General features: G+C 40.1%; 1 protein-coding gene across 4 annotated transcripts; it reads right to left on the reverse strand.

Moving 5' to 3' along the window:
* Positions 1 to 528: 528 nt before the first annotated feature.
* LOC133931429 (uncharacterized) lies at positions 529 to 5,099 on the reverse strand. Of its 4 annotated transcripts, none has more exons than XM_062378302.1 (10): positions 4,666 to 5,096; positions 4,456 to 4,518; positions 4,200 to 4,284; positions 4,026 to 4,088; positions 3,576 to 3,651; positions 3,349 to 3,415; positions 2,937 to 3,043; positions 2,793 to 2,862; positions 1,723 to 1,805; positions 529 to 1,248 (listed from the first exon to the last, which is right to left on the reverse strand). In XM_062378302.1, the coding sequence occupies exons 1-10, from the start codon at positions 4,954 to 4,956 to the stop codon at positions 1,200 to 1,202; spliced, it is 954 nt and encodes a 317-aa protein (XP_062234286.1). In that variant the 5' UTR covers positions 4,957 to 5,096; the 3' UTR covers positions 529 to 1,199. The 4 variants fall into 4 exon arrangements, 2 of the variants coding, with proteins under 2 accessions (XP_062234286.1, XP_062234287.1); XM_062378303.1 differs by having other exon boundaries at positions 3,379 to 3,415; positions 4,666 to 5,094; XR_009911903.1 differs by having other exon boundaries at positions 1,189 to 1,248; positions 2,793 to 2,854; positions 4,666 to 5,099.
* Between the last annotated feature and the right edge of the window lie 6,885 nt (positions 5,100 to 11,984).

Raw genomic sequence — 11,984 nt, forward strand, 5'->3', positions numbered from 1 at the left:
CAAAGTGGACGCTGAACAACTAGTGTCCCCGGCTATGATACAGAATGTATCTTCCCAACTACTAGTATAAACCTTGCAAGCTTCCTACTTAAATGAATGGGCACTTGGGCAGTGCTCCTGCTTTTTTTTTTTTTTTAAAAAAAAAGCTACTAGTATAACAAAAGAAACGCACCTGGAAGGCAAAGATGTCCTATGAGCACTGCACCTGATTGGTTTCCTGAAAGGTACACATAAACAGGAGACGCTAGGTTTGGACAATCCATTCGGTTTTTACCACAGATCAGCTTTATGAACCAGAACACACATAATCACAGGGAACACTACATCAAGCTTGGCCTTCCCTGAATTATAATGAGAAGCGGCAATAGCACCAACAGCAACACTCCAGAAGAAAACACCAACAGTTGTATGCAACATAGGCCCATACCGCAACAAGACCCTTGTTACAAGGGATGGGTGAGAGAAGAGCATGCACAATCTAGTTTAGGCACATGCTAACCTGAATGATAATAAACAACACCAAGAACATTTCCCTCAAGTATATTCTTGAAGCGTGAAGGCTGCAGTTAAGATAATATTACAATCTTTCTGCTCTTATTAGTACCTTCAATAACAAACTCCAGTATCTCAAAGGTATTTAGCATGAAAAGATAAAATACAGATCACATACAGAGAACCTGCGACCAAACCTACCATCTAATATCTGTTTTTCATATCAGGCACAGTAATTACAAACACCAGACACACACCATTCACCAATCACCAGTACATTCATTAACCTTTCTAAATGATACCCTAATTGGATCTTACTCTGATATCCACCAACAAGTACAGCAAATTCTCTGCTGCACAATTGATTTCTTACAACTATCTTAAGCACAAGCTTTCTGAATTCAGCTTTAAATAGAGAACAATCTAACTTAATTTTTGTAGAAGACACAGAAACAGGATCTGGAAAAACAAGTGATACGTGCAGACGATAATAAGGGATTCAACCAAACCCTGTTACATCATGTCATATTGTCATGCATCTGACAGACCTGCACAACCTAGCATCATGAGCAAGACATTCGCTGCATAAATGTCTTCGGACTAGATAGCATCAGAACGACCAGTCATAAATCATTAATCATGCTTGGCTGCCACTTCTACTCTTCTACTGTATGAAAAACAACAGCTGCCTCATCCTCCAGCTGTATTTAGGGGCGCTTATCATGCTTACGGAGGCCCATCCGTGATTTGGCATATCTAAAACATGTTAAGGAACTAGATTATACATAAAAGAAATATGAATGAGAGTTAGTGAGGTAATATTTGGTTACTCTTAAAAGCTCTAGAATTCATCAATTGATTAGAGCTACAACTAACTAATTTAAACGAGACAATAACTGCTTGCACAATGATTGTGTGGATTGGTGAAACTGAGACAAATAAAAATGGTTTGCTTCATCGTTAAAAGGTAAGATTCGACTTGCAGTGCCGTGCTCTATTAATTGAGGTGACACTAAACAAACATGAATTAAAATCAAACTAGAACTTTCTAGAGCATTTGCCTAAATGAGCTGGTGATGCACTTGAAAGTTCAGGCATAACAAAGGTATAATGTCACCAGCTCTTATCAAATGATACTAGTTAAAGCAACAAAATAAACCATACGAAAAGAATTTGCAACCAAATATTATTGCAGCAAAGTTAAATTCACAATTCACTACTTTAGGATACTCTAAACGAATTCCCTCGCCAGGTGATGAATATAGGATAACTCCTTGGAGACGATTTAGGGCTTCAGTTGAACTGTTCACATCCTGCAGGCAGGAGGAATTAGGTTTAAGATTTAATTTGGAAAAAATTTCAAACACACAGATACTAATAGTAACGTTGGAGGAAATGTGACTACAGGAAAAGCAACATTGCATCACAAAAACATAATTCTAGTTTCAGCTGTCTAACAGTTGCTAGCCACTATTTCATGACATCGCATCAGAATAGCTTTGTATTGACAACTGTGTAGGCAGCAGCAGATCAATATTCAATGGGATCCATATATATTATAAGAACAATTAAAGTAGAAAAAAGTAGATAGAATCGCATGTCACAAGTATTAGGGAGAGCAAGTGATCTCTCATTAAAAAACAACCTGGAAGCGTCCAAATTATTCAAAGGGCAATTACACACACATCCTAAATTGACTGAATTCATCTTGTTTGTTAACATGCCAAACTGAAATTATCAGAATTCAGAGCTATAGGGTGGGTTATATATGTTTTAATCTCAACAACCCTACTTAACTAGAACATTTACCAACAGCCCATAACTATATTTCCTCAGTTCCAACTTCTTGGACTCCAAAACGCATTAAACAAAGAGAACCTCCACAGCATTTAATCTTCAGGAGGTAATCTAATTAGATACTCACATCGTTTGAGATGTCTCTTTGGCTCAATTTATTGGGCATTGTTGTTTCACAATACCCACTGATGAAATCAAGTGTGTGGTTATTGTGGCCCTTCTAACCTATTCTTTTAAATTTGGAAGAAACTGAAAGGCCAACCATAATAGAATATTTTACCCTATATATTATAAGCCACCCAACAAAAAACCCATTATTAGTCAACCATAGTGGCTGGACAATAAGAATAAGATTAAAATAGTTTACATAACTGAAACAGTGATTCACAGAAAATAAAATAAATAGATTAAAATAGTTTACATCACTGAAACAGTAATTCACAGAAAATAAAATAAATAAAAATCAGGAAGACAGGAAAATTGTGCTACTCTCTATGGTATACCTTGAAATCAACAAATGCAACTGGAGCTCCAGGCTTGTTTTGCATCTTCAGCTTCACAAATCCTCCACAACTAATCATGGAAATAAGCTTGTCAAAATAAAAAACTTTATCTTGTGTCATGAAGCACCAATATATTTGACATACCTCAAGAAAACATCTATTAGCTCTTGCTCTGAGCAAGTTGGACCAAGGTTTGCAACAAAGAGTGTAGGGCACGGAGGGTTATTCTGAGGGGCAAATGTTGATGGGTCCTGCAGGCAAATGCACAAGATAAGGAAGCATTGCATCTCTTTCAATAAAGTCTTTCATCCAAAAAAGGAGGAAATGGTCTAAAAGCTGAAATTATCAAAGCATTTCTGTTGCCAAGATTTTAAATTTTACTGTTCCTATTCGTAGAGCCATGGGACCTTTATTCAATTTTCCATTCAACTACTTCAATAGTTAATATGGCTCACTTCAAAGGTATACATATTATTGGATAGACCCCCTAAAAATGTAATATTGGTCTTGTAGCTTCAAAGACAACAAAGCAAGCACTACATAAAGATATACATACCAAGAGGCAAGGCGCAAGAACATAACTCACCTTGCTGAGAGTAGTACTAGACTCAAGGTTTGTGTAACTGCAGGATGGAAGCAATATTAATTATAATCATGATATTTCCTAAAAATATAGCTTCGATCTAGTATTGATCGTGTACATTCTAGTATCAGTTAGAAGGTAGCTCAAGCTGATTCTCCTAACAGATCAGATAAAACTGTGCTCAAGTAGTGTGCCGTAACCTTTGTGCAGAAGGATAACCATTCAAGCTGTGTGAAGAATTACCCATTCCAGACATGTGAATATTTCTTCCAGCACCTGATAGGGCGCAAAATGTGCCAAAGATGTGCAACGTGAGTTTTTTGTAAGAATGTTCAGCAACGTGAGAAAAAGAGGCACTTCAATGAGGATATCAAGTCACAGATAACACATACAGTAGGACATGAACGCAAAGAAATTAGTGGAATATAACTCAAGATAGTTGTTTCCCCTGACAGTGAGACAAATCATTTTACAGACTGCTGGGAGCGAAAAGAAATGTGGATTTGAAACAGCCTATCGATAGTTCAAGTGATCATAATGGAGCTACCATAAGCATGAGCGTCATAGTGGATAGATCAAAGGTGTGTGAACTGTGAAAAGACAGATGATTTTCTTCATGACACTAGTTCTAAAATCTACTTGAATCATACCTGAATCTGAAAATCCCCTTGGTTTTCTAGTTTTTTCCTCAGAAGAATAAGGTAAAGCATCATCTGGTGAAAAGAAAAGTATGTCAACAGCAATGAAGAACCACATATTACGGTAGGAATTCTGGAACTGAAGGCCAATTGTTTGAACTTTAAAACTGAAGGATAATTGGCTACCTGATCTCAAACGCTTTGATCTGGAATTGGATTTTGCAAGATCTACATGGAGAGTACAGTTCTTCTCAAGGTCAAATATCATTCCCTGCGGCAAGAAACGGAGAATCATTAGTATTGTTGGTCACTTGATATAACAGATTGTTTGCAGCTGTAACTTCTGACACGGAAAGAAACACTTCAGAGCAATGGTGCATCAAAATCATAAGACTGAGTATAACTAGCTATATTATTCAAGAATGTTGTACTGAGCTCTTACATTTGTGGCACTCAAGGCAGCTAACGCAGACGGTTGATCTGCAAATACAGCAAACGCATACGCCTGCAATGCAGAAACAGTTTGTCTAGGGTTAAATACAGCTTTTCGAGGAAGGAACAGCAAAAGGGAGACCCCCATGCCACGGGCGCAAGCCCCAGTGTGGAGAAAAAACTGAGTGGTAGGAGGTAAGGAGAGAGGGGGAGGGGGAACCTGAGAGGATTTGCTGGATCGGAGGTGCGACGAGACGTATCCGGGGAAGTCGCGGAAGAGGTTGTACACCTCGCGCGGCTTGGCGTCGCCGGGGAGACCGGCGACGAAGAGGGTGCGGAGCTCGTCGCGCGGCTGCGCGCGGTCGTAGTAGGCGCCGTAGGCGGAGGGCTGCGGCGGCGGCGGCGGCGGCGGCGGCGGGTAGGCGGCGTGGCGGTACGCGCCGTACGGGGAGGTGCCCGGCGGCGGCGGAGGGTAGGACGAGGAGGAGTGGTTGAAGTAGGAGGCGGCCATGCGGCGGCGTGCGCGGATAGCGGAGACAGGGAGGCAGGCGGTGGCGGTGGCTGCGGCTGCGTCTCGGCGCCGGCGTGGGCGGAGGAGTGGCGGAATGGGGATGGTTTAGCTGCAGTATCTATTTATACGCGTACATACACTTCTAACACAACAAGTACACGCAACTTAATAGATCACGTTTATAAGACTCTCTTCAACGGTTTTTCTTCGACGAGAATCCTTCACGAAATTTTTATTCCCTTTAAATATTAAAGGTTTCTCTTCCCAGTTATTATAAAAAAAATTCTAAAATTATTCCCTTCAAAACAGGATTATAAATAAATAAATAAAAATACAAACAAAGAAGAGAATCGAGAAAGAAATGAAATAAAAAAAATAGTTAAGATAGTCTAGGGAAACAACGAGAACATCACAATTTTGTTTGATATCACACGTGAGGGGTAACAATTTTAATTTTAAGTGCAAGTCCTGGTGAGACAACCAACCGGTTCTCAATTAGAATAGTTTTCGAGTGTCTATGTACTGTTTGGGCTCGTTTGGGTTCGGTAACTTTTGGCTGCCGTAGCTAGTCACATAATAATATTTGTATTGCTTCTCGATTTCTAGATTCAGGGTGCGTTTTAACAGTGCCTAGCTAGCCATGCTAATCCGCTGGCTTACCAAAAAATTAGCGGAGCATTTGGTCACGATCGTTTCACCGCGCGTGGACGTTAAAACAAGCCGGGCGTAAGCGTGAAGACGTGAATGAGCTAATAATCGACGTCCATCCAAATCCACCCTTAGTCCAAACGTGTCCGAAGTTCTGGGAGATCCCACGCACATGTGTTCCTCGAGACACATTTAACGTTTACCTATACATTTACAAAACTGTGATCATAAACAAACTTATAGGGACAATAAATATGGTAATATCGGCTAAGACGGATGTGTGGTAGAGAGGCAATGACATCGAAACAAGGTGGTCTATCGCGATTGGAGCGTAGGTGTTTTCATGGACACATATCGTTAGGCAAGTAGGCATTAGGCAAATCTAATAGCGGGCTAGCGATGGAGTGGACAATAACCGGCCACTCAAGGACAGAAAATGCAGCCCAACAATAGTTGGATAGAAAGCAGAAAATTGAGATGTACTAGTTATTAGGTTCATCTACGTATGAGTATTAGTCAGAAGCTGCAGTAGTTAACCGACGTGTATGTCGCGCAACGCGCTGAGGAGGTGGGCGCGCGAGCTATAGGTGAAACACGGGAGCGGAATATATACGAACAGAGTAATAAAGATTGAGTGGTATGAGGAGTTTAATTTCTTCAAAGTTTAGAGATAGTTTGTAGAACTAGAAGTAAGACATACTACTTGGTAAAAAATCACTATATTTTTTTTAAATAGTAAAGATAAACAGGATACTTAAGGAAGATATATAGAACTACAAGAGCAAAGCGATGCAGCCGGTTCAGCCTGAGATTTTTCATGCAGAGCTCTCGCGATTGTTTCTCCGGTAGGTTTTCGTAAAGTTTCCAGTGGCGTCACGTTTTTATTATGCCTTTCGTTTTTAAAACTCTAATAGCGGCTACCATAGTAGCTGCCACATGTACTTCTTTCCTCTTAAATCTTAATGAATGGCAGTGCTCCTGCCGTTTCATGTCAAAAAAATAAATATCAGTTGGATAGTGAGGTTTAACTCCTCCTCGCATGGATTAGAGTTGTTTACAAATAAAGACTCTACATATAATATCACGAAGAAGCACGATTCTGTGCATTCAGAGCTGTGCCTGTGCCGCTGTTGTTAACACGATGCAACTCATAAAACAAACTTCATTCTGCTCTCTCCGTAAGATCTGCATCAGATGGTGTGCAAACAGGCTACACAAGACCAAGCTGTAAGATCGAATGGCCCTGCAGCGTCGTCGCCGGCAAGCGCGTACACAGGAGGACGACGCGAGGCACCAAGGGTGCCGTAGGCCGTCGCGCGTCCGACCAAAAGTCCGAAGAAAACACGCGCTACCCGGCACCGGGCGCGTGAAAAGCTCCCAAATTCCTCCACACCCGCCGTAATCCCCCGAACAACGGGTTTGACACATTGTAGTTTGGACTTGATGGCCTAATGGATGATTGGGTTAGTCAAGTTAGAGCTTAATTACTGCTTGGTCCGGCTGTTTAGGAGATGACTGAGATGTTGATTAATCCATTCAGACGTCAACAGATTGAGACGCGCATCGCATCTGAGAAGCAAAGAAAAGCAAACCAGCTGCATGGGACTTGCCCTCAGTGATTGGCAGAGACAACCAAAGAGCTCATGGATCGGCATCCCCTCCAAATACATACAAATATACTTATATCTGCTGGCTACAATTCCAACTGTCGTACCGCATGAGATCAAACCCGACGGCGATTGCGCGTGTGAAGATCTGCATGGGAGGCTTAGCGTGATCAGCTTGGAGATATACTCGGCTCAGGATAAAAAAAGATACGTAACTAGTATGACCAAGTAGTAGGAGTTGTACTCGGATTAAAAATTAGAGATAGAGATTAAGCATCTGTGATTGGTTGCTTAAGACTAATAGGACAGGTCTTTCGGTCATGGAAATATTGGAGATACCGAATAGTGTTGCACTCGGTCTAAGAAAATAGAAGGGATTTTCTATATATATCAATAGGTGACCGAGGGTAATACGATTTAGCATGTCACGAAGGATGTGACCGAACAAAGAATCTTCGGTTTATAGGATAGAAAAAGTTGTCCTAGATTAACACCGTAAAGTCCTACTGCCCTATATATATGCATGAGGGGTGCGGCCGATTGAGGATATCCAACAAACGATCGATAAAAATACAATTTGCATTATTTTTCATTTTTATCTCATTTTGCCTTGATTTCCTTTTCAATCTACATTGTTATCCGTTCTTGATCTCGACGACAAAAAACAAGCCATCGTCCATCTACACTCTAACAGGGTCACTCCTAAACGTGGGTAACGACGAAGGTCCAGCGACGCGGTACCATGACTAGGGTTCCCTAGGTGCTGCTCGTCGGATAGTTCTTATCGGAACTTCCGATTTTTCCTAGTTGGAACTTCTGGTACAAAATTATACACGAAATGCTTAGTGTTTGGCACACGGCACTTCACTCGTCAACACAGTAGTAGGCAGTTTAGTCCATTTTTGGCATCGTGTAAGGCAGTGTAAGTGTTTGGAGGAAAGCGACGTTTGAGGAGACGTTCGACGCCTGAGTGAGCAAGATGCGTGGAAGGGGCAGCAGGCGCTCCAAGGCTGGCAATTCAAATGGTTATTACAGTAGTACGCGAAGTTAGTGTTTCAGCCATGATTAGTGTTGTGGTTTGCGGGCGCTCAAACATATTCTTAATATGTCAAACAAACTAAGCATTCACAAGTTTGTTTTTCTCAATGGATACTCTTACACTGACGCTTGATCATTCTCTGGGTTGTATGGATGAAGAAGGAGATCACAAAACTGGTTTGGTAATAATGGAAGGGGGTGTGTTATCGGCGGCACAGTTGATTGCTCAATTGAAAAGAATAGTTCACAATACATGGAATTGGGAGGTGGATGTTGTTGATGCCTCATCTTTCATAGTACCGTTCCCATCTCAAGATGACCTACTCCGGACCATAGCCTTTGGAAGTGTAGACATTAAAGAGCATATTGTGAGGTTTAAGTTTGCATAACATAAGGAGGAGCACGAGGGTTTCCCTCTACCTACGTATGGATATGGGTCCTCAATCTATCAAAGAAATTGAGAAAGCATCATATTCTATGGGCCTTGGGTACTATGTTTGGAGCTACACAAACGATAGATATGGCAACTACAAAATTCAAGAATTTTGGGAGATTTCAAGTGGCAGTACTCAATCCAATCTTAATTCTAGATACTATGGATGTTATCATGGGACTTGATATTTTGAATTAGAACTTATTATTGAGCAAGATACAATAGAGGGTTCTCCACAAGCCCTTGTTATGGATCATGATGGTCATGGGGATGATGTTTCAGCAAATCATGGAGATATGCCAATGCAAGATAGAGAGGCTAAAAGAACTAAAAATGGTGGAACCAATGGGGGTCCAGGGATGCTTCGAGTCCAACTACTAATGAATGATCTACTGACGCTCCAAACATAAAACAAAATGACAACAAAATACATGACATGGTGGAGGAGTTTCTTGATATGGCTTTCCAGAAGGCTGTTCATAAGATTTGTGATGATGTCTTGGCTAAAGAAGAAGTGATAGGTGTTGTAGAGGAGAAGGTGCAGGGAGTTTTGACAACGGAGTTGTTGGGAGTTGGGGATGCTTCCTTGGAGGAGGAACACACAGCTGACTACAGGTGGTCAGGTGGATGCCATGTCGCTGACCCCAGCAGCTCATTCTTCTCATCCTACTCTGGCTGAGGTGCTGGCACTTTCCCAGAAGTAGGTGGGGCAGGTCGAGCTGGGACAACTCTTGTCTTCCCTGATCTACAGGTCATTGGCACAAGGCGTGGCCACAGATGAATAATGATAGATCTGATGGTAGTTTTATTTGGGCTAACTCAAGGCCGGTTCCTACTTTTGAAAAAGCTAGATTGTGTTCTGGTTACCACGGAATGGGAGCAACATTTTCGTTTAACTACTATCCAAGTTCTAACTAGGGATATTTCAGATCACACTCCGTTATTGCTTAATACTGGGAAGGTGACTCATGGTGCTAACTAGCCTTTGTTTAAATTTGAACTAAGTCTGTTTACACATGAGGTTTTTTTTGAGCTAGTGGAGGAAGTGTGGAAAAAAGAAACAAGAGGGGACACACCTTTACAAAGATGACATTTCAAAATCAGACGGCTGCGACAATTTTTGAAAGGATGGGCTAAAAATTATATAGGGGTTTCTAAAAAGGAAAAACAAGCTTTGCTACAACAGTTAGATGATTTAGATAAACGAGTTGAATATATGTTGTACAAGAAGTAGAATTAAAACATTGTCCAAACAGAGGCTAGCCACGTTGTTAAGAGAAGAGGAGATATATTAGCCCCAGCACTCTAAAACAACAGAGTTGCTTCAAGGAGACAATAATACAAAGTATTTTCAAATGGTGGCTAACGGTAAACATAGAAACACTCACATCTTTCAACTTGAACACGATGATGGTATTATTGTAGGCAAGGAAAATCTAAGGAGATACATTACAGATTTCTCTATGGATGAGTCGCTCTCAGATGATAGCCCACATTTATCTAGGGTTGAAAATGATTTGCTAGAAGAACATTTTTTTTAGAAAAGGAGGTTAGAGAGGCTATTTTTCAGATGGAACATAACAAAGCACCAGGCTCTAATGGCTTTCTGGCAGAGTTTTACCAAAACTTCTAGGAAGTTATTAAGGATGATCTTATGCCAATGTTTGACGCGTTTCATAATTGTGAACTGCCTCTATATAGCCTTAATTTCGGTGTCATAACTCTATTGCCAAAAAAACAAGGAGTAAAGCAAATCCAACAATATCGTCCGATTTGCTTGTGGAATGTGAGTTTTAAGATTTTTACAAAGGTCATTGCGAATAGAGTTAGCTTAATTGCGCAGAAAGTTTTATGTTCAACACAAACTGCATTTTTAACATGTCGTTTTATTATGAAAGGTGTAGTGGTGTTACATGAAACCATTCATGAGATGCATAGAAAGAAACTGAATGGTGTAATTCTTAAGATAGACTTTGAGAAAGCCTACAATAAGGTGAGATGACTTTTCCTACAACAAGCTTTACGTATGAAATGTTTTTCTCCTTGTTGGTGTAATTGGATTGAATAGGTTGTCTCAAGAGGAAGTGTCATAGTGAAAGTGAATGACAACTTAGGTCATTACTTTCAAAACAAAAAAGGGTTAAACCAAGAAGATCCTCTTTCCCCTATCTTATTTAACATTGTCGTGGATATGCTTGCAATTTTAATCAAGAGGGCTAGTGAAAGTGGATAGATCAATGGCGTAGCCCGCATTTACTTGATGATGACATTTCTATCTTACAATACGCAGATAACACCATTCTTTTTATGAAACATGATTTTGAGAAGGCTAAGAACATGAAACTTTTTCTTTGTGTATTCGAGCAATTATCTAGCCTTAAATCAACTTCTATAAAAGTGAGATATTTTGTTATGGGGGAAGCTAAGCAATGTGAGGGGGTATACTCTCAGATCTTTGGATGTCATATGGAGTTGTTCGCGTTTAGATATCTTGGGATTGCTATGCATCACAAGAGGATTAGTAACAGAGATTGAATAGAGGTTGAACAACATTTTAAAAAAAGCTCTTGGAAAGGTAAATTGATGTTAGTTGGAGTGAGACTTGTGTTAATCAATCATGTCTTGTATTCTTTCGATGTTTATGCTATCTTTCTTTGAGGTGCCAAGAAGGGTTCTTAAGAAATTGGATATTATAGATCCAGGATTTTTTTTGGCAATGTGAGGAGCATAAAAAGAAATATAGATTATCAAGATGGGGTATTCTCTATAAGCCTAAGGATTAAGGGGGGCTTGGAATCCTAAACATTAATACCTACTGAGTAAATAGTTATTTAAATTAATAAATAAAGATGGGGTGTGGCAACAAATTTTGAGGAATTAATATCTACAAACCAAAACTATTGCTCAAGTTGATAAGAACCCAGGAGACTCACATTTTTGGTCGGGTCTGATGAAGGTGAAAAAGACTTCTTATGCTTGGGCTCTTTTAATTTGCATAATGGGAGACAAATTAGATTATGAGAGGATGTTTGGATAAGAAATTCGGCCTTCAAAGATAAATATCTTGTATTCAACATTGTTTACAGGAAAAGTGCCACTGTATTAGATGTGATGAAGTTGGTACCTCTAAATGTTTCGTTTCGTAGACCCTTATTTGATGACAAATTGGTTGCTTGGCATGATCTAGCTAGAACTATTATTAATGCGGAACTACATGACTAGCGAGATAACTTTATATGGTCTTTACATCAGAATGGTGCCTTTTCAGTGCAATCTATGTATAAGGTTTTAATCAACAATGG

Source organism: Phragmites australis, chromosome 10 (genome assembly GCF_958298935.1).
Source record: "Phragmites australis chromosome 10, lpPhrAust1.1, whole genome shotgun sequence".
Classification (NCBI taxonomy): Eukaryota; Viridiplantae; Streptophyta; class Magnoliopsida; order Poales; family Poaceae; genus Phragmites; species Phragmites australis.